The sequence below is a fragment of the Mesoplodon densirostris genome, chromosome 10, assembly GCF_025265405.1.
Source record: "Mesoplodon densirostris isolate mMesDen1 chromosome 10, mMesDen1 primary haplotype, whole genome shotgun sequence".
NCBI classification, from domain to species: Eukaryota; Metazoa; Chordata; class Mammalia; order Artiodactyla; family Ziphiidae; genus Mesoplodon; species Mesoplodon densirostris.
In genome coordinates, this window is record NC_082670.1 from 17,317,033 (window position 1) to 17,340,674 (window position 23,642).

The 23,642-nt window shown below is 41.5% G+C and overlaps 1 protein-coding gene across 5 annotated transcripts in view; it reads left to right on the forward strand.

Annotated features, from left to right (window-relative positions):
- Positions 1–23,642, forward strand: part of CDKAL1 (CDK5 regulatory subunit associated protein 1 like 1) — a 657,744-nt gene that overhangs the window by 500,625 nt on the left and 133,477 nt on the right. For all 5 annotated transcript variants that reach the window (XM_060109792.1, XM_060109791.1, XM_060109795.1 and 2 more), the window contains one exon: positions 23,324–23,386. In XM_060109792.1, coding sequence (XP_059965775.1) covers positions 23,324–23,386 — 63 coding nt within the window. The remainder of the gene's footprint in view (positions 1–23,323; positions 23,387–23,642) is intronic.

A 23,642-nucleotide genomic window follows, 5' to 3' on the forward strand; every position in this document is an offset into this window, starting at 1 on the left:
ACTGTATGTATTAGGTTCCTATGTGCCTGACACTGCAGTGATGCACAATGTGGCCAGGATGCTCCTCTCACGGTGCACAGGGAGGAGAAGAGCAAACCAACGTTGGCAAAATACCAGAGAGTATGTAGCAAATTAAAATAGATTAATAGAACCAGTAATGGCTGGATGGATCCTTTGTGACCCAAAGGCCACAAAGTTATCGCCTCTGTGGAGGTGATAAATGAATGCAGATCAGAATAGGCAGATTCTAGGAAAGAAGATTCTAGGCAGAGGGAATATCTCACCTAACAGCCTTTGAAAGGGATGGCGTGGGAAACAAAGAGGAGAGTGATGTGGCTGAAGTATCACGGGTGAGGCGGAACCTTGTAGGAAATGAAGTAGGTGAGGTGGACGAGGGTCAGATCATGTCAAACTGGATAAGCCAGGGTAAGGGATGTGAAGCAGGAGAAGCCGTAAATGTAATACTAATTCTGTAAAGTAAGAGTTGAGGATACTGGAATTCTTTGCTTCTGAACATAGTTACAGCCAGCTGAAATTGAAATTTCTATGTGAATTGAAGTAATGGTTAGAAAACAGTAGCTAATGTTGTTTTCCGATGTCGCTGTACACCGTGCCAGTGTGAAAGTCATCATCATTCTTTGACTTTATGGAGATATATATCTAGTCATTTATGAAGAAAATTTATGAGGGTCTCATATATTTGTAACTATAGCTACACAGACATTTGTTACACTTTAGCTTGTGATAGGATAATAAATACAAGTGATACTATTGAACTGTCACAGTAACGTTAATTGGAAGACTAAGAAGTTTGCAAGCTGATAATAGGAGCTATCATTTATTGAGTGATTACTATATGCAGACACCGTACCAAGCATTTTATTGACATTTCATCTTACCTTTATGGCTGTCCTACAAGGAATGGTATGTATATTAAGAGTATAGGTTAAGACTGTCTGTAAGTGCCAGCTAGACCAAAAGGGTAATAAGCACAACTATAACACCTTTGATTGTTTTTTTATAACCAGAACACGGTTTCTTCTCTCTTTGAGCACAGTCTTCAGAGAACACACAATCTGTTGTGTTTGGAACAACAAAGAGTTGTAGCATGCAATTTTCAAGTGCCCTTTGCCAGTAGAGACTGATCTTATGCATTATGGCATTTATTTACTCATGCACAGCCTCTAGAACAAAAGAACGCTACTAGTGTATGTATTAAAGAAACATAAACAGGGACTTCCCTGGTGGTGCAGTGGTTAAGAATCCGCCTGCCAATGCAGGGGACACAGGTTTGATCCCTGCTCCAGGAAGATCCCACATGTTACGGAACAACTAAGCCCATGCACCACACCTACTGAGCCTGCGCTCTAGAGCCCACGCGCCACAACTACTGAAGCCTGAGTGCCACAACTACTGAAGCCCACGCGCCTAGAGCCCGTGCTCCACAACAAGAGAAGCCACTGCAATGAGAAGCCCGTGCACCACAACAAAGAGTAGCCCCCACTCGCCGCAACTAGAGGAAGCCCACACACGGCAATGAGGACCCAACGCAGCCAAAAATAAATAAATTCATTAAATAAATTCATTAAAAAAAGAAAAGATACACAAACAGAATACATACAAATCAGGTGAAGTGTGTACAGAACGTGTGTATTTCGAATAGCTATTGTGTCACTGAAATTGCCAGGCACAAATTTAGTCTTGTCATTTTGTTCACACACTGGGGAAAAATTAGTTTGTTAAATGTTTCGTGTAACTGTACTTGTTTTACCAAGCTGGAAAGTTGGAGCTTTTTAATTCTTTTTTTTTTTTTTTTTTTTTTTTTTTTTTTTTCCTTTTTTGCGGTATGTGGGCCTCTCACTGCTGTGGCCTCTCCCGTTGCGGAGCACAGGCTCCGGATGCGCAGGCCCAGCGGCCATGGCTCACGGGCCCAGCCGCTCCGCGGCATATGGGATCCTCCCAGACCGGGGTACGAACCCGTATCCCCTGCATCGGCAGGCGGACTCTTAACCACTGCGCCACCAGGGAGGCCCGGAGCTTTTTAATTCTTGTTTTCATTACCTGAATATCAGGTTATTTTTTTCATATGGTATGCGTAGTATCTCATGACTGGAGTTTGCTTTGTTTTATAGTATCTGTACTCCTTGTATTTTTCAAGCACTGTTTTGAAAACAGATGATGTATTTCTCCATTAAAGACACAATAAAAATAAACAAGAAAAAAGCAAAAAAAATTTCTAGCATTATCTAAAACTTCTTCACTTTTATGCAGTGGATTCTAATGTTAGATTATCATCTACTATGTTCTTTACATTGATTCTTTTGTAAAAGAAGTTTATAAGTACGTGTATATACGTACCCTAAGTGGTTTAAGGGTTGTTTTTTTTTTAAGAGTACTAAAAATTTTTCAAAGGATAAGTTTGGCTTCAAGTTTGAAAAGAAAGTTCAAGACGGATATTATTTCATTCTGTCCCAAATCCTACTAAAACTACAGTGCAGAGATTTTTATTTCAGGCATTATTAACCTACAAGGATAAAGAAAACAGAAGAAGCAACAGCAAAGTTGCTGTGACAAGGAGATAGACAGTTGACAACTAACCTCACCACCCAGGGAAACCTAAATACCTACCTGGTGAGGAGGAAAAGCCCAAATCCAAACTGATAATCAACTTAATGCATACCACAGAACTCTTTTTTTTTTTTTTTTTTTGGCCGCACCTCATGGCATGCGGAACTTCCCCAACCAGGGATCGAACCTGTGCCCCCTGCAGTGGAAGCATGTTGTCTTAACCACTGGACCACCAGTGAAGCTGCACAGAATTCTTAAGTGGCCCAAGAATTGGCTGGCACCTCTGGAAGGGAGAATGAGGCAGGAAGGGAGATGACTAAAATGAAGAAGATTGTTTGACAACTATTTAAGAAGCAGTTAGATTTCTCTATTTCCTCCCCAACTAAGGCTTCCAGGTAACATCCCTTCACCTACCCTGACAGAAGACAGGAGGCTTGTTCTCTGAAGGAGATACGTGTTAGAGTTCCTTAGAGAAAGAAAACCAGCAGGATGTGTATGTAGACACACACACACACACACACACACATATATATATGGAGGCTGAGAAGTCTCAAGATTGGCAGCCAGCATGCTGGAGACCCAGGGGGCCGATAAGTAGTTCCAGTTCAAGTCCAAAGGCTTGAGAACCAAGAGGGCCAATGGTATAAATTCTAATCCTAAAGCTGACGGATTCAAGACCCAGAAAGAACCGATGTTAAAGTTCAAGTCCAGAGGCTAGGAAAGACCAATGTCTTTCAAGTCCAGAGACTAGGAAAGACAGGAGGAGTTGCCCCTTACTTAGGCTTTTTGTTCTATTTGGTCTTCAAGTGATTGGATAAAGCTCACCCACATTAAAGGGAGCAAATCTGCCTTACTCAGTCTACCAATTCAAATGTCAGTCTCATCCAGAAAACCCTACAGACACACCCAGAATAATGTTAGCCAAATGTCAGGGCACCCCGTGGTCTAGTCAAGTTGACACATAAAATTAACCATCACAGGAAGATGCAAGGTCTCTGGACTGGTGGCCACAGGGCACAGTTGAAGGCAAAGAAGATTCTGTCAGTATATGGACATCACATGTCTCTTTGTTCATTTAGCAGATAGAATGCTGGCAGTCATACATGCCTCTACCTTCCCAGCAAGAGTTTGGAAGAGTTTCTTTGGGAAACCTGACCAGTCCAAGACTTAAAAGATGTTGACATCAGAAGTTCCAGAATTAAAGTCTAGCCAGATCATCCTATAGTAAGACATTGACAAGCCCGGGCATAGGCTCAGAAATTTCAGTCAGCTTTATAGTCCCTGTATTAGTCTCCTAGGACTGTTGTACTAAATTCCACAGACAGGGTGGCTTTAAATAACAGAAATTTATTTTTCACAGTTCTGGAGTCTGGAAATCCAAGATCAAGGTGCTGGCAGGGTTGGTTTCTGGTAAGACCTCTCTCCCTGGCTTGTAGACGGCCACCTTCTCACTGGGTCCCAACATGTTCTTTTCCCTCTGAGTGTGCAGAGAGAGGGTTTTCTGTCTCTTCTTCTTATAGTCCTATTGGATTAAGGTCCTGTCCTTATGACCTTATTACCCTTAATTACTTCCTTAAAGGTCCTAGCTCCAAATGCTGTCACATTGAGACTTAGGGCTTCATCATATGAATTTGGGGAGAGACACAGTTCAGTTCATTATAGTACTTTACCCTTAAACTTGAATAGGCAATCAAAGATTACCAGACAGCTGAGGAAAGCCATTAACTGACATGAAGAATAGGGCCAAAGCAAACAAACAGAAGTGGGAGGAGAGAAAGAAAAAAAAAAAAGACACAGGACTATGCAGGGAGAATAAAACTTTTTAAAAAATCCTTGCTATTCTCAGAGAAATGAGAGAAGGTATTATATTCCTGAAACAAGATCAGGATGCCAAAAATGAAGATTTAGAGAGCAAGAAATATTCTTAGAAATTAAAAGCATGGTAGCAGGGCTTCCCTGGTGGCGCAGTGGTTGGCGGTCCACCTGCCGATGCAGGGGACACGGGTTCGTGCCCCAGTCCGGGAAGATCCTACATGCCGCGGAGTGGCTGGGCCCGTGAGCCACAGCCGCTGAGCCTGCGCGTCCGGAGCCTGTGCTCCTCAACGGGACAGGCCGCGGCGGTGAGAGTCCCACGTACCGAAAAAAAAAAAGCATGGTAGCAAAATGAAAAATTCAGTAGAATTAGAAGATAAAGTAGAAGAAACCTCCAGAAAGTAGAACAAAAAGAAAGAAGATAGAAAATAGTAGGGGAATAAAAGGAAAATTAGAGGACCAATCCAGAAGGGTCCAACATTCAAGTAATAGGAATTCCAAAATAAGTGGACAGAGAAGGAAGGAATTGTCAATGAAATAAGTCAAGGATATTTCCTATGACTGTAGGACATGAATTGCCAGATGGAAAGCCATCACCCTGAGCCCAGCAGTATGTATGAAAAATAGACTACACTAAGACGAGAGAGAAAATCCAAGTCAAATTCTAAGGATCCGGAATCAGAATGGCTTCAGACTTCTTAGTGGCACCCAGAAAACAAATGAATGATGCCTTCTCAATTCTGAAGAAAAATGCTTCCCATCCTAGCATTTAATATCTCACCAAAGCATCAATCAGGTTCCAAGATAGCTCTTTTTCAGGAGGCTTTTAGAGAATTTTGGGGCATCATCAAAACAAGAGAGTATGCTGAGAAGAGATATAAGATAAAGGAACAGACAACTCAAACACAGATGAGAGGCAAGCAAAATCTCCAGGACGATGGTAAAAGAGAGAGCCATGAATCAGAGTTGGAGAGAAACCGGACTAAATATTTAGTCTGAGGGAAAGACTTGGAAGAAGACGAAAAGGATAGAGTATGAAAAGGATAGTGTGAGTGAACTTCTCGAAGAGTGACTTAGATAAGTGGAAGAGAATTGGGGATTGAATTAGCAATAAACGCATAGAAAATTAAGCAAATGAGAAAAATGACCTTTTCTTTAAAACTCCAGAGAAAACAAAATATACATGGAAGGAAATATAATCATAGTTGTTACATAGCTGAATTCTGAATGGCATGTGTGTGATGTCATCATATCGGGAAGTGGGGGTGGGAAATATACAAGTAAATGGGGTGGGCATGGGAAGGTATGAAAGCTCATCTTCCATAGTGAGAAATCAATGCATAGTATTTAATACTAAAAAATTAACAATAGCAATAAAGATATGTTATTTAGCAATATGATAAAAGAAAGGATAAACTTAAAAGAGTTGAAAAGTAGTTACGTCTAAGGAAGCAAAAATAGGAAAGGGCAGCTGGGAAACTGTTGAGGTTGACTCTTTTAGATTGTATGTGTGTGTAAGTGATTTTGGAAAACAACTGAAAAGATAAGCAAATGTCTTGGGGAGGTTAGGATTAAGAGAGTTGCTAGAACCAAACAACATACACAAAAAAGAGGTTACATCAAGGCGAACTCTGCAACCTAGAAACGTTTTGAGGTGCACGTGAGTATAAAGAGCTAGGAAAATGCTGGCATTGGAAGAGAAAAAGGACTACGAAGAACATACAGCATCCCTCTACAACTAATACGTTCATAAAGAACTTCCGACGTTGCTCTGGAATTTTTTTTTTAAATAATGAAGTTTATGGTCATTTGTTCTTGGTGATAGAGGAAGCCAGTATATCCAGTCACAGGGTGAAGGGAAGGCGGCTAATTGCTGTTAAAATGCATGGAGTGTTCAGTAAATCTTTGAGTGAATGGATGAATGCTTATCATTGAACTATAGTTATGAACACTCTGAAGATATAAAGTACTATATAAATGTCAAAAAAAGAGTTTGGACTTTGACATTAATTAAAGTTACTTTAAGCATAACTCCTTTAAAATCATCATAGGTAGTTCATGGAGCTTTTTCTAAGATACTCTTGTCCTTTTGCATTGTAAACATTCATGTATGTTTACACCTACAGGCTTTTTTTTTTTTCACCTTAGGATCATCTCCCAGTGAAAAAGCAGAAAGCACGCAATAGTCGCAATAAGTGAATGTCAGGGTCTTCTCACTTCTTAGCTCTTCCTCTTTGGAGAGAGAAAGAAAGAGAGGCAAGAGATGAGAAATTGACAGGGACACGAGAGCCTTATCCCAAGGCTGAGGAGGAAGGCCTACTCTAAGCCCTGAGAATATGCCTCAGGTGGTGGGCAGAGGCCTCCTAAGAATAGAGAGCCTGGCTGATGGGATAACAGTCCTACAACCTCCAAGGACGTCTGGGATCCTGGACTTCGTAGAAGCATCGTGTTCTGCCCATTTTCTCATTACTGAAAATGATCAGGCCTGTCATTTGGTACAGAAACCTACCCTCTCTGGGTATTTTTTCCTGCTTGTGTGAACATGGATTAATTTCTCTGAACGCTATTATGTAACATGAATTATGTTTAGCCGGAGCTGTCTGAAGTGTTGGAACGGGCACAGGGCAAACCTCAGCCACTTTCTGTTCCTCCTGTCTTGCCCTTTTCCTGATTTCCTAGGCCTCCACCGCCCACCCACCCACCCTGCACCGTCCTTGCCAGCGGCTGAAAATATTGCTTGGCTTAGAGCCAGCCTCAGAAACTTTCATCCAGTGGCTGTTTGCCTAGTAACCTTGCTCTGCAACATAAAAAAAAAAATCGACTGATTTCTGAAGTGACATGAGGATGAGAGAATGGAGAAGATTGAGCTGTATATTAAATTGTCTTCTGGTTATCAAATAAAGACTCTCTGTCATAAAGGCCAAAGATAAAAAAGAAAATGTGTATGTTTAATACATGGAACAAAAATAAGTCTATTTTTGACGTAGTACTAGAGGAGAAAATAGGTCAAAAAGCCCAGCCACCCCTGAAATGAATTTTAGACTCTTATTATTGATGTGATGGGGCAGAGAGATATCGGTGATGGTTGAGTTGCTGATAGAAGTGATTTTTTTTACAGTAGGTGCTAAATTAGATGTAGAAAGTAGGAGCGTTATCAAACCTACATTGTCATGTCTGACCTTCCAGGTCCCAGTTGTGGAATCATAATAAAAACGAGTTGTGGGCTTATCTAGCGATTCAGCAATAACTGGCACAGAACAATTTTCAAGCTTCTCTTCAAATGGGGTGATACCAGAGGTTATTTGGGGTCATGAAAGAGATGCATTGGTTTTGATCAGTTTTTAGAACTGTAGAGCAGCTTATCTGTGGGTCAGAGAAATTCAGTTTCCATTCTTTTTTCATCATTGTTCCCCTTGGGTGTGATGTGGATTAGCCTCTGGAAGCCAGGATGAGGCTCTGAGCGTTAATAGAGTTTGTGCAGATCCAGACTGTACAACCCTATGTATTTCACAGTGTTGGGCTACAAGCTCATTGAATGTTAGATTTAGTAAAAGCGTGTTACCATCTCTCTGTAAATGAAAGGAAGAAAAGCATTTAATGACAATACAGAAAGACATAGGACTCCAGGGCACTAATTAGAAAAGCCCACCCCGCATTTATTTTATCCACTCGCAAAATATTATTCTCTCATAGTTACCTCTCTAATATGACTTCCTATTTTTACTTTTTTTCAATTATATAATTTGTCCTTACTAAAACAATTTACAGGCATCAGACATTGTAACAATAATAAGTAGAAAAATGTTAAATAAAACCATTTGTCCCTGCCCTCTCCCTAATTTCAAGTAGTTTATAGCATAGTAAACCTTTGAAGATAAAAGTAATGATGGTGTAGCGCATAAATGGCAGCAGATTTGTTCCCTCCACTGTTTGCTGGGTTGAGGTGATGAGCCAGACTTCGAGAGAGTTTTAACGCTGTAACTGGTAAGAGAATAGTTGTCACATGTTAAAGGAATTTTTTAAATTTTAGAAATAACAGTGAAACCTCTCATGCATTGGTAATGTTTATATGTATGATTGCTCTAGAAATTCTAAAAGTGTGTGAAAACAAATTTTACAGGAATTAGATTAAACCCAGTTTTCTTTCCTTTGTCAAACTGCTTAGCTTCAGATTAACCACAGGGACAGGGTGGGGGAGATGGAGGGCCTCGGTGGGGAGGTAATATTTATTCTTGCACCATCAGGTGTTTGGGGGTATGTTATAAAAGCTAGTATCAAATATATGGATAGCAGATCAGTTATCTGACTATATTCTGAGCTGTTACTGGTTGTTTTATTTACCTGTTTATTTTAAGGTAAGAGTAACCCATGACTTCACAGCTGTTGATTTTGTCCTTTCCTGATATTTTTCCACCTGGCAAAAGATACTGGTGTTTTCGTTCCCCTATCCTGTATATAACTTGTCAGAGAAAGGAGCAAGCGTTTATGAGAATGCAGACATGCTAACAAAAAAAAGTTGTGCATATATATAAGTTGACTCAAAAGTGGAATCCCGTGGAAATAAGTTTCGAATTCTGGAGTTTTTCGATTATCATCTTAAAGTACCATTTATAGTTATAAAAATAATTCTATCCAACATAAAATAAATTTGCATTTGACTTAGTAATCTGTCCACAAACCATAAACAGGTCATTCACTAGCACAGCCACTTAATAAGCAGCGTTACACCCAATGTTAATACCCAGAATTTTTGCAATTCATTTAGCAAACATTTGTTTACTGTGTTCCTGGTTGTGGTTAAGTGTGGTCATTATTTCTCCCGCTAGTTTATAAGTTCTGTGGAGTCCAGTGGCCTCATCTGACTTGCTGTCTGTCTCACCAGTGCTTAGTATGGCCCCTGCAGCAGGATGGGCACACAGTCAGTGCATCAAATGAATGAATAAGTGATACTATTAAACCTGGAGGTTTTTTTAAATTTTATTTTATTGGAGTTTAGTTGATTTGCAATTTTTTGTTAATTTCTGCTGTGCAGCGAAGTGACTCAGTTATACATATATATACATTCTTTTTCATATTTTTTCCATTATGATTTATCACAGGATACTGAATATAGTTCCCTGTGCTACACAGTAGGACCTTGTTGTCCATCCATTCTACGTGTAATAGTTTGCATCTGCTCATCCCAAACTCCCAATCCATCCCTTCCCACCACCTTGGCAAACACAAATCTGTTCTCTGTCTGTGAGTCTGTTTCATAGATAAGTTCATTTGTGTCATATTTAATTAATTTATTTATTTATTTATTAGTAGTAGTAGTATTTTTTGGCCACATGGCATGTGGGAATCTTAGTTCCCCGGCCAGGGATCGAACCTGCACCCCCTGCACTGGGAGCATGGACTCTTAACCCCTGGACTGCCAGGGAAGTCCCTGTGTCATATTTTGGATTCCACATATAGGTGATATCATATGGTATTTGTCTTTCTCTTTCTGACTCACTTTGCTTAGTATGATAAACTCTAGGTCCATGCATGTTGCTGCAAATGGCATTATTTCAATTTTTATGGCTGAGTAGTATTTCATTGTATAAATGTACCACCTCTTCTTTATCCATTCCTCTATGGATGGACATTTAGGTTGCTTCCATGTCTTGGCTATTATAAATAGTGCTGCTGTGAACATAGGGATTTAACAGCTAATCTTTAAAGCTCAGAGAATGTATTTTAGATATAGAGGGTGAGAATGAAGACAGAAAAACTGGTGGGAGGCTCTTATGAGGAATCAGAATAGCAGCTATCTCCTCACAGAGGAAGAACCAAGGAATGCTGAGGTGGCCTCAGTCCACAGAGGTACCCAAATTACTCAGGGGGCAAGTGATTAGAGTCATATAAGGTGGGGGCAGCAGGAGTCTGTAGGGAGAAGGAGGACAAAGGAAGATGGGGAAGCTGAGGTTATGCAAGTTGAGTGTCGTATTCACAAATAGAGAGCCTGGAGGGAGAAGGTGACTTGGGTGGCTCATCTGAGGGTTTAGGAGGCTCAGTGAAGATTAAACCAAAATGTTGTGGGATGAAGGGGGTGGCAGCATTTATTGAACAGCTCCCACATGCAAGGCACTTTAATAAAGCCTTGTGGAGGGAAGAGATGCTACCCAGACAACCAGGACATGGCTTCTGCCCCACGGAGGCAGTGACACACAGGGAGAGTGGTGAAGCGGACTGTGGAAGCACGTAATTTAAAAGGTTCTTTCCGGGGCCTCCCTGGTGGCGCAGTGGTTGCGAGTCCGCCTGCCGATGCAGGGGACGCGGGTTCGTGCCCCGGTCTGGGAGGATCCCACATGCCGCGGAGCGGCGGGGCCCGTGAGCCATGGCCGCCGAGCCTGCGCGTCCGGAGCCTGTGCTCCGCAACGGGAGAGGCCACAGCAGTGAGAGGCCCGCGTACGGCAAAAAAAAAAAAAAAAAAAAAAGGTTCTTTCTGTTTGTGGGGGAGGATCCAGCAAGAAGGATAGGATGTTTAAACTGGGCTTTTCAGAATGAATTTAATACATGGAGATGGTAGGGAAGGTGTTCCAGGCCAAGGAGATAGCATTAGCAAGATGTGAACTCAAGAAAATGTGGGGTCAGCCAGGAACAAGCCATTGTCTTCGGTGTTAGTGGGGAAAGTGGGCCAAAGCCCTAATGCAGTACTTGGAACTTGATTCTCTGAGCACGGGAGCCCTTGCAGGTTTTTAAAGAGGAGAGTGACAGCAGACAGCCATGCGTTAGAAAACTCACTCTGGCCTTAGGACAGAGCTGTGTTCAGCATTGGTTCTAAACCCTGGCTTCACGTCAGCCTCGCCTGCAAAGATTTTTAAAATTCCAAATCCCAAGCTGCACCCCAGATCAATTAAATCAGAGTCTCTGGTGATGGCACCCAGACATCAGTATTCTTTAAATCCCCCAGTGATTCCAGTGTGCAGTCAGGATTGCATGCCAATGATTTAAAGCAGGGCTTGGCAGACCCTTTCTCTCAAGGGCCAGATAGTAAGTATTTTTGGCTTTATGGGCCCTAGGGTTTCTGTTGGAGCCATCCCAGGCTGCCATTGTACACAAAAGCAGCCACGCGCAATATGTGAATGAATGAGCGTGGCCGTGTGCTAATAAAACTTTACGGAAATTCGAATTTCATATAATTTCCACAAGTAACCAGTATTCTTGTTCTGTGGATTTTTTTCCCCCGCCATTTGAAAATGTAAAAACAAACTGCAGACTGCACAAAACTAAGCAGCAAGTCATATTTGGCCCACAGACCCTATTTTGCCAGTTCTTGACTTAGAGGGTGAAAATTGGGCTCAGGTAGTCCAGGAAAGAAAATATGACTACAGTAATCCAGATAAGAAGTCAAGTTAAGTCTCCTTTGCGGTTCGTTGGAAGGGCAGAGTGAAGATAAGTGATACTGAATTGATATTTATAGCAACTCATGTTCTCATGTGCTACTTTTGAGCACCTAGAAGTTCCTGTACAGAGGATCTTGGAAGGAACCATTGTGTGTGGTGTGTAGTGCTTAGCTCCCTTTGACTTTGTCTTTTTGCAGGGTTTTGTTTTACATTGAAAGGCTGTTTCTTTTCCAACTGCTTGTAATGGCTTTTCGTTTCGGCAACACCTAGCACCACAAACTGGTTAAGTCTCCTTCCTTAGGTGCCAGCCATGCCTTTGTTTTCAAAGAATGACCTTTCCTTGCAAACAAATGTTCTCTTTAGAAAGTAAAGTGAGCTTGATATAAGGAGATATGGCTACTTACCTTTTATTTTATTGGGTACCACTGCATTAATGCAGAATTCCCTCTTTGCATTTTCTTCCAGCATTTGTTGCTTAGTTGAGGATCTGCCAGGATAAATGGTGCCACTTCTCCTCCACCTCCCGCGCTACCAAAACGAGAGGCTGATTATTGCACCTTCATTCCACTGAGGTTACTTTAGAAACCTTAAGGCCAGGGAAAAGTTTCCCATCGACACTGCTGTGCTTTAAAATCAGTGCTACATTTCCACGTTGGCCTGGTTATTTTATTTGAACACCATTACAGTCGGGTGAACAAATTCACTTACCCGTTTTCTAACTTCCCCTCTCAGAAGTCTGCTGTTTCAGTGTCTTCCAAGAATGGAGGTTATACTGGGCCCCCCACCGTGAAGATTGGAGAGACTAAAGAACATGGTAACTCTCCTTGAATTTGCTGTAACAGGAGGGAGAGAAGGAAATTTAGGACTACAGCCAGCAGCGTTCATTGTCATGTCCATTATCTTAAAGATCTTACTGGAAAGTGAGAGGTGAAAAAATAAATAGAGCTTTATTTTTATTTTTCCGACCATCCTCACAATAGAGTTGTTTCTCATAGAACACAGAAGTATTATATATATGTACCATATAAAGGAAAAGCAGATGATATTTTGAAGTTTGTGTGTCTCCCTGAGTATTTTGGGGTATTTTTGATCACCAAACATATTTCACATCACTGACTTTTTTAATTGATGTCTAAATTTGGGGGTCGACTGTTTAAATTTCAGGGACTTGTTTTTCCTTCTTCTCAGTGATCTTGAGTGATTCTCATCATCTTAGGGACACCAGCCAAAAACCTACAATATAAAAGTGAGGTTGTGATTGAGCGCTGATAATGTCAAGTGCTTTTAATTAAGCCTCTGATGTTTTATACATTGATAACAAAATAAAGGTTCAGATTTATTAAATTAGCTTTCCACTCTTTTTAAAAAAGCTCCCACCACGTAGGGAACTAAATATGTAAGAGCAGCCTGTTCTCTGCAGCCAAAGCCTCAATGTGCCCCAGAGGAATTCCTGCATAGAGTCCATTTTTTTTTTTTTTTTTTTTTATGCAGTACGTGGGCCTCTCACTGTTGTGGCCTCTCCCGTTGCGGAGCACAGGCTCCGGACGCGCAGGCTCAGCAGCCATGGCCCACGGGCCAGCCGCTCCACGGCATGTGGGATCTTCCCAGACCGGGGCACGAACCCGCGTCCCCTGCATGGGCAGGTGGACTCTCAACCACTGCGCCACCAGGGAAGCCCCATAGAGTCCATTTTTAAGTAAAGGAAGAGGTCAGGAAATAAGGCAAAGCTATAGGCATAAGAATGGGAATGCCTGATAGAATTCACAACCCAGGATGGCAACAGCTGAAAGACAGTGTGGAACTGATAGAGAAGAACAGACGTTAACAGTTGGAAGAGACCTTACGGATCATCTTGGCTAGTGGTTCTCAACTTTGGCTGCTCATTGGAAAACTCAAGAACTTTTAAGTAATACACTTGTGTAGGTCCCACCATGCCAATTAAATCAGCATCACTAAGGATTAGGACTAGAGCGTGCGTATACTTTAGAGGCTCCCCAGTGATTCTAACCTGCAACCAGGGTTGAAAACCACTGGCCTAATCCAACTCCTTCATTTTACATATGAAATCCAAAGCAGATACCCGGCCCAGTAGTCAGAGAGGTATCATTTGCTTGGATTTTAACCTTAATCTTCTTGTGTCCTTATATTCCCTATGTGATCATATCCCCTCTCCCACTTTATTTTTTATTTTTATTTTTTTTTGCGGTACGCAGGCCTCTCACCGTTGTGGCCTCTCCCGTTGTGGAGCACAGGCTCCGGACGCGCAGGCTCAGCAGCCACGGCTCACGGGCCCAGCCGCTCCGCGGCATGTGGGATCTTCCCGGACCGGGGCACGAACCCGTGTCCCCTGAATCGGCAGGCGGACTCTCAACCACTGCGCCACCAGGGAAGCCCCCCTCTCCCACTTTAAATTACACCAGTAGGCTCATGACTCCCAAATCTCTCTTCTTTTTTTTAAATTGAAATATAATTGATTTATAATTTTGTGTTAATTTCTGCTGTACAGCAAAGTGATTCAGTTATACAGTACATATATATATACATATTCTTTTTTTATATTCTTTTCCATTATGGTTTATCACAGGATGTTGAATATAGTTCCCTGGGCTATACAGTAGGACCTTGTTGTTTATCCATCCTACATATAATAGTTTGCATCTGCTAATACCAAACTTCAAGTCTATCCCTCCCCCTTGGCAACCACAAGTCTGTTCTCTATGTCTGCGAGTCTGTTTCTGTTTTGTAGATAAGTTCCGTTTTGTCATATTTTAGATTCCACATATAAATGATATTATGTGGTATTTGTCTTTCTCTTTCTGACTTTCTTCACTTAGTATGGTAAACTCTAGGTCCATCTGTATTGCTGCAAATGGCATTATTTTGGGGGTTTTTTATGACTGAGTAGTATACCATTGTATGTATGTACCACATCTTCCTTATTCATTTATCTGTTGATGGACATTTAGATTGTTTCCATGTCCTGGTTGTTGTAAATAGTGCTGCTATCAACACAGAGGTGCATGTATCTTTTTGAATTATAGTTTTGTCTGGATATATGCCCAGGAGTGGGATTGCTGGATCATATAGCAACTCTATTTTTAGTTTTTAAGGACCTCCATACTGTTCTCCATAGCGGCTGTACCAACAGCTACTTACATTCCCACCAACAGTGTAGGAGGGTTCCCTTTTCTCCACACCCTCTCCAGCATTTGTTATGTGTAGACTTTTTAATGATGGCCATTCTGACCAGTGTGAGGTGGCACCTCATTTTAGTTTTGATTTGCATTTTTCTAATAATTAGCACCACATCTCTCTTCTTAGCACCATACACTTATGTCTAACTTCCTTCAGATTAACTCTCCAAATGTCACTATATTCAAAACTGAACTCCCTCCCCCCTCCCCTCACCACTCAAACCTGCTTGTCAGTCTAGATTCCTTATCTCAGCACAGGGCACCTCTCTCCCCTTAGCTGTCTGCGTCAGAAATCTTGGAGCCATCCTCTGTTCTCCCCTGTCGTGTACTCCTGTCTAACCAAGTGCCGCCTGTCCTGCCTCTTAGCTCTTTCTCATGCCCATCCCACCTACTCCCCTTGCCCCTCACTGCCTTTGGGATGGTGTCCTTTCTTCAGAACCACTGGACCCTCTTCTCACAGTCTTCAGCCTCTAGCCTTGCTCCCATGCTCCATCTCTAACAGCATAACAGAACTCTTTCTGCAGCTCACATTTGATCATTTGTCACATTTCTTGCATTGTGTGCTCTAATCATTTAGCCATTTCTTTGATTCAACAAAGCTACGTCTTTTTTCTCTGCCTCAGCATTCCTATACTCGACCTACTTTCTTACAGTATAAATGGCATAATCTATCTATAGACTCAGTTCTTTTCTTTCTGCTTTTATCAAAAGCTGACCTCCCCAGTACACCGTACTATTTTCCCTCTTCAACCAAACGCTGTCCCATTTCAGACTGAGTTTAATAGGCCCCACATTGCCCACACGCTGACTAGGGGAACCTGCCCCTGCAGGAAGTATCATAGAAGATCCCAAGGTAAACATCAGACCTGCCTCAGCCTCAGACCACATCCTTGGGAGTCAAGGCCTTCACTTACCTCTGAAGGTTTCCTGGCTACTTCATTTCTTATCCCTGACTTCAGGGTCTCTTACTGCTTTTTGCTTAGTCCTTAGTCCTCACTGTGATTCTCCCAGTTCCTAGGTCTTCACGAACAACACTTTTGATTCTCGGTCTTTGTTATTATCTTGCAACTCTTGGCTGTTTCCACCCTTTTGCCTCAGGATACGGTTCCTGAGGTGGAATGCCTGTCCTTTCCCTGTCATGTAGTAACTGACCAGTCCTTGATCCCTAGCCGTTTATTACCTGGAATTTTGACTCCAGCCTCTTGGAATGTATTTAGAGCCACAGTCTCCTAGTCCCCACGGCACCATCATTGCCTCTTGTCTTCACTGCCCCTGCGTGACACAAAGGTCAGCTATTCAGAACCTGATCATCCCGTTGGTGAGTTTCCTTGGCTCCTTATCCTCCTCTCACGCTGACTTCGCTGCTGCGACTTGCCACTTAATCGGTTAACTGCTTCTTAGGCTCTCTGCCCGAAAGGGAGCAGGAAAAAATAAGTGTGTTGAAACTCTCCTTTCTTAGCATATCATTTATACTTTAAAAAAACAAAAACAAAAAGAACAACTTATTTTAGTGGTTGCCCTAGAATTTGCAATGTACATTTACAACTAGTCCAAGTAAAAGAAATCCACTTTTACATAGGATGATAAAACTTCACAGGTAGTATGAATACCTTGTAATAACAAAATAATCCTAATTCCTTCCTCCCATCCCTTGTATCATTGCTGTAATGTATTTCACATATACTTAAACATACATAATCAAATACATTGTTGCTATTATTATTTTATCTGTTATCTATTAGATCAATTAAGAATAAGAAAAATAAAAATTAATTCACTTTCACTTATTCCTTCCTCAGTGCTCTTGTTTTCTTTACGTAGATTCAGATTTCTGATATATATTATTTTCCTTTTCTCTAAAGAACTCCTTTTAACGTTTCTTGCAAGGCAGGTCTACTGGCAGCAAATTTCCTCAGTTTTTCTTTGTCTGAAAAAGTCTTCATTGTTCCTTCATTTTTGAGAGATAATTTTGCAGGGAACAGAATTCTAGGTTGGTGGATTTTTTTTTCTCTCTCAACACTTCAAATATTTCACTCCACTCTCTCCTTGCCTTCGTGGTTTCTATGGAGAAGTTAAATGTAACTCTTACCTTTGTTCCTCTATAGGTAATGTGTTTTTTCCCCTCTGGCTTCTTTCAGGATTCTTTTCTTTATCTTTGATTTACTATAATTTGAAAATTATATGCCAAGGTGTAGTTTTTTTGGCATGTGTCCTGCTTGGTGTTCACTGAGCTTCCTGGATCTGTGATTTGGTGTCTGACCTTAGTTTGGGGAAATTCTCAGTCATTCTTGTTTCAAATATTTCTTCTTTTCTTTTCTCTCTTTCTTCTCCTCCTGGTAGTCCCATAACCACATATGTCATACCTTTTTTAGTTATCCCACAGTCTTTGGATATTCTGTTCTCTTTTCTTTCAGTCTTTGTTCTCTGCTTTGTAGTTTTCGAGGATTCTAGCGATGTATTATCCTCTAGCTCAGAGATTCCTTCCTCAGCTATGTTCAGTCTATTAATAAACCCATAAAGGCATTCTTCATTTCTGTTACATTATTTTTGATCTCTAACATTTCTTTTGGTTCTTTCTTAGGATTTCCATCTCTCTGCTTACATTGTCCATTTGTTCTTGCTGTCTGCTTTATCCATTAGAGCCCTTAGTGCATTAATCAGAATTGTTTTTGATAATTCTAACATTTTTGTCATGTCTGGTTGTGATTTTTGCTCTATCTCTTCAAATTGTGGGTGTTTTTTGCCTTTGGCATACCTTGTGATTTTTATTGATAGTCAGATGTGATGTACTGCTTAAAAGGAACTGCCTTGGGCCTCCCTGGTGGCGTGGTGGTTGAGAGTCCGCCTGCCGATGCAGGGGATGCGGGTTCGTGCCCCGATCCCGGAGGATCCCACGTGCCGCGGAGCGGCTGGGCCCGCGAGCCATGGCCGCGGAGCCTGTGTGTCCGGAGCCTGTGCTCCGCAACGGGAGAGGCCACAGCAGTGAGAGGCCCGCGTACAGCAAAAAGGGGAAAAAAAAAAGGAACTGCCTTTAGTAATGTGGCAAGATGTGAGAGGTGGGGAAATACTCTACATTCCTATGATTACATCTCAGTCTTTTAGTTAGCCTAGGCCTCTGGACTGTGCACTTCTCGGTGTTCTTCTCTCCTCTTAGGCGGGATAGGATGGCTAGGTGGGCTGGAGTTGGGTATTCCATTCCCCAGGTCAGTTAGGCTCCGGTAATAATACCCTAGCAGGTTCAGCTTTGATTAGCTAGTTTCTCCTGAGGGCAGACCGTGTTAAAAACAGAGTGCACGGGTGTATTTCAAAATGGTTCCTTTTCCCTCTCCTTCTGCTGGAAGCCCAAGGGGATTTTCTCCGATATTTACTGTGGGAGCCTCATTGAGCTTCTGCTAGTAAATCTCACAACACTGTGAGGGTCCCTACTACTGAATCCCACTGGAGTCCTTAGCTCTTAGAGTTGTTAGCACCCGGCCTCCAACAATCCAGCAATTACAGTTCCGGTTTTCCTGCCCCAGCACTGGTTCCCACAGGGATTCGCTCTGCCCTGGGAAGCTGCATTCCCGGTGATTGCCTGTTGGTCTCTCCAGTTGCAGGGAGGTGGAGGGGGGCAGGCGGGGGAGGGCAGTAGTGTTCCCTGAGTTTCTGGTTTTTCAGTCTTTTCAGCTTATTACTTGTGAGGACAGAGTGGTAATTTCCAAGTTCCTTACATGCGGAACCAGAAGTCGGAAGTCAGTACATTGAAACTCAGACTTGCTCTTTTGTCTCCTTACCACAAAGTAGGATGAGGATTTGTTGAAACATTTATATTTTATTATAGTATACCTTAAGCACATCGAACTCTCTGAAAGCTTGTAGGTTTTATCATTTTTGAGAATCCATATGTAGAAATGACATTCATAGCGTTATTACAGTTTTACCTTATAATCACACTATTTTATTTGAGAAAACTTTAATCTACAAGTAGCGAATGGGCACAGTAAACACTGAATTCATTTGAGGAACCAGGAGAAGTTAAATTGGTGGATACTGTTAAAACTCAGTTGATTGTGTAACTTCACGTTCAAAATACAGGTTCTCATCACATGTGGAATGTCTTTCAGGTCCGAGCTCTTTTGTTACCTTTGATAAAAATTGAAATAATTACATCATCTGGAAATCTGAACTGTTAAAAATCCTCCTTTGGGGCTTTTAATTTTGTTTGGTTTTGTCTGAAGGGGAGTTTAAACATGGATATAAAAGGGGTTCATCAGTGTTTTCTGTCCTTGCAGAGTGAAATTCAAATTCCTATAGGCAGGAAGTGCCTATAGGATAGAGACCTTCAGATGTTCAGCTTGTCAGAAATGTAGAAACTTTACCACATTTGCATACTGCCTCATCTTTTAAACCCAGCTGCAACCCACAGAGACTGCAGGACTCGGCATGTAGTTACTGTTTACCATCCTCTCATCTCTGTGGCCAGGACCTTGAGATTAATGACGAGGTGGACCTGAAGACACCTTGTACTGTTCTCGGGGAGGTGTTTGCCATACTCATTGTCCTTTGGCCACCCTCATTCCAAGTTCATCACACAACTTGTTTGGCACATTTACTTTTTGAACACTTGGAGAATTAACAGGTGGTTGCATGACTGAGATGTTTATTTTAACAGGCGAAAAAGTGGGAGGTAATTTAGACACACACTATGATGCAATAGGAAACTGCCTAACTATTCCATTTTTGGCTCAGCTTTTCGTTTCAGTTAAAAGTGCTGACAGCACGGCTCACCAGGTCTTGTAGCTTCGTATTGTTAACATTGTCTGCACGTGAGGGACTGGCTCACTAGCAATAATGACTGCACTTTAGTTACTCATACACAAGACCTTCTCCTTGGCTTTAGTGCCAGAACTTAGTAAAGGGTCTCTTCTCAGAGGTTCTGCCATCCGCAGTTACATTGTGAATACAGAAGGCTCTAAAAGCCCTACATCTATCTCAACATGCTCTAGAAAACAACTTGTAACATTCTCTGTCTGAATATAGAATGCTCAGAAGGCAAAATCCTACACACAAGACAGCAAGACAGCTAATTGTTATTTTCCTTGATATGTTCATCCTGATGTGTCAGGATATCCATTAGGGTTGATTCTTGAGCTGTCTTCATTCAGTGAGCAGAAGAAACAAGGAATTTTACTGGACAGTTAGTTGTTCATTTGGTCAGAGATAGAGATTCTAGGTGAGAGATGGCTGACTTTTTCCGTAAAGGGCCGGATAGTAAGTACTTTAGGATTTATGGACTCTAGGGTCTCTGTTGCAACCACTCAACTTCTGCTCTGGTAGCGTGAAAGCAGCCATAGATAATACATAAGAAAATGAGAGTGGCTGTGTTTCAGTACAATTTTATTTACAAAAACAGGCAATAGGCTGGATTGGCCCAGGGGCTATCATTTGTCAACCCCTATTCTGGATCCCAGAAGATACAGTTCTGGGCTATATGACTCTGACCTCACAGGAAAAATAGCAGTGGTGTTCAGTTAACTGGACTAGTAACATATAACCTTCAATATTCATAGCCAAGACTTTACTGTAGTTGTATGTAATAAATTTGTTGTCAGAAGAAAAGGGCATTCTTTCCTCACTGTCTTCTTTTGGGGCTTGGTCTGAATAGTGTTATTTGCTTTTTATTTATACCCTACTTTCTTCCCAAAATAATAGAAGGTATATTTAGATTTTAGCTATCAAAATAAAGATATAGGGTTTCCCTGGTGGCGCAGTGGTTGAGAGTCCACCTGCCGATGCAGGGGACACGGGTTCGTTCCCCGGTCCGGGAAGATTCCACATGCCGCGGAGCGGCTGGGCCCGTGAGCCATGGCCGCTAAGCCTGCGTGTCCGGAGCCTGTGCTCCACAACGGGAGAGGCCACAGCAGTGAGAGACCTGCGTACTGCAAAAGAATAAATAAATAAATAAAAAATAAAGATATAAAATCCAAACCCACATAAAAAGGTCACATAAAAGAACCTCTGAATATTCCTTATCCACCTGCCAACTCAAGCTGGTAGCTCAACCATTTTAGGGACTGATTGGTCCTTGGGACACCTCCTAAGTTGAATACTGATATGCTGCCTATTTTATCTTCTCAAGCATAATTTCCTTTCTGAAAAAAAATTTCCCCAGTGTTTTATATTGTCTCTTACCAAAGGAAGTGTTAATATCCGTCATTTTTCTTCTGATTGAAGTATAAGCCAAGAACTGTTAAACCAACTAAGTGGGTGTGTGGAAAGGAAAGAGAAAAATATAAGCTAGTGAAAACTTTGGCGGGCAAGTGACCTGTTCAGAACAGATTCCAGGGCTCATAGAGCCAGGGGACTGTTTCCAAACTATTAGAGATACATCTCTGCTCTCTAGAGGAAAGGAGTGTTAGATTACATTTGAGCCCAGTGGTCAGAAGCACAGCTCAGAGCTGGCCAGAGGAGGTAGGAACTTTAGCTGAGCTGCAGGGAGAGATGACTGTTAGTGGGTGTCAGAAGGTGGAAACAGGCCAAGTGAGTTGAAGGGCTGCTAACTGGAATTGTGGCTCCAAAGACAATTCTGAAGTAGGGAACTAATCTTCGGGAAAACTGTGAGTGTATACAAATGACTCTAACACAAGGTCCTATTCATATCAGCTCTGACTGCTGAGCCAAGTAGCTGCCCAAGGTCATGTAGAACCTATGCCGGGGATCTGCCTAGACCTGTGGCGTAGGGGAGGTGTGACAGATGTGCTCATGAGGAAGCTGGAGTTTAAAGAAGGAAACACTTCCCTAGGAAACACGGGTACCAGGCAAGCATTAACAACATCAGAGTAGAACCTGGAACAAGATGGGGGCAGCATTAAGGACAAACAGGCTACTCTCATGACAGAATTTTAAGATGTGGTAGTGGGCTAACTCTATGATGTATAAAAAATAAATACAAGAAATAAATTCTATAATCAGCAGCTGGGATGATGTTCAGTATCTGTTTTTAAAATGTCTTATCTATTTTCTAAATTGAAAAATGTTCTCACCTTTAAACAAAAAAGAGAAATTTAGAATTTCCAACCTAAGCCACAATCCCTTCTTCTCTTTCACTCTTGATGAGAGGGACACACTGGTCTAGTGTTTGGGGGAGGGGGCAGCTTGACAGTTTCTGTCAAGGTAATACACATGCATTCCACTTGATCCTGCAACCTGACTTACGTAATTTATCTTCTTTAAAAAAAAATACACACACTCAAGCTGGCAAAGACGTTTGTGCAAAGATTATCATTATATTTATAAACTGAAATGCATTTCAGGAAAGAAGTTCAGATTTCAGAAGTTTTTGGATTTCATAACTCTGTCTAAGGGATTGCAGAGCTGGATATATAAGCATTTAAGTTTGGCAAGGATAAATCGTGAAGAGGAAAAAAGTAAATTTCAGAACAGTGTATATGGAATGATTCCTTTTCTTTGGAAGTAATAGTAATCAATTGTGTGTGAAGATATGTGCACAGAAGGTCTGGAGCCATCCACAGAATTGCTCGTGGTGGCTATGGGGGTCGTGGACAGATCCCAGTGGATTAGTAAACAAGCTGGTTCTTAGAGTCGACTCTCATAGGAGAACCGCACACTTCTCCATTGTCACAGACACTGAGGAACAGGAGGTGGAGAAGCCCGGCTTCTTCTAATGACGACAGCATCATTGGAAGTGAAGACAGGCTACTCTGTTCATAACTGTGGATGAGACTTACATGTCATCACTACCGATACAATAGTTTTATGCCTAACTCAGGTATATTCATTTATTCATTAGTTTAGCAAATATTTATTGAGGGCCTACTGTGTGTGAGACACCATATATATAACAATGCCATATATACATATCTATGTCACTATATAGCAGTGACAGAGCAAAGATAGCCTCACAGCTGCAGGCTCCCGCAGACAGACCCAGGCTGTGACCAGGAAGCCTAAAGTAGGCATATTGCTTGTTTAAATGGATGCGTGCTAGTGCCTAACTCAGAGTAACTGAAGTTGGTATTGCAATGAAATTGAAAGTGTCCTAAATATGCTTTTCTCTCTTTTCATAGTTTCTTCTTCATTTTAGTCTCTGAATTTTGCATTTATTATAAATAGAGTTTCAATTATGGAACCTTCTAGAAGGAGGTTGCCTGACTGGTCTGTGACAGTGACCCACATAGCCATCAAGTGGCCTTGGTTTCTGGTTATATCCATTTGTCCCAGGTTGACAGTGTAGCCCCTCAGCTTGCACAAAAGAGGAATCTCTAAATAAACAATGTTGTAAAGCAGATACATACATACATAAATACATACAGATAGACAGATACAAATGTGTATATTTTTGCCACCGGCATACTCACATGTTTGTGTTTTCTTCCACAGAAAAAGCAAAGAACAAAAGATCTTTCTCAAGTATTTCATTCCTACAATCCATATGATCACAAGGTAAGAGAAGAATGTTATTCGTGTTCCTGGGTAGTAGAAGTCCTTCTGAATGTATAGCACACTTTTCGCCAGTATATAGTGATTTTGAACTACAGTTACCAATTACGTTTATATTTCAGTTTTAATTTTTTAACTCTTTATCTCTTGTAAAGAAAAGAGAAGATCTGTATTTCTGAACTAAATTAATTCTATTTTATGCATATTAAAATCTAGTTACATATCATCACTGAAATCTCAAAGACTGTGAAAAGACAGA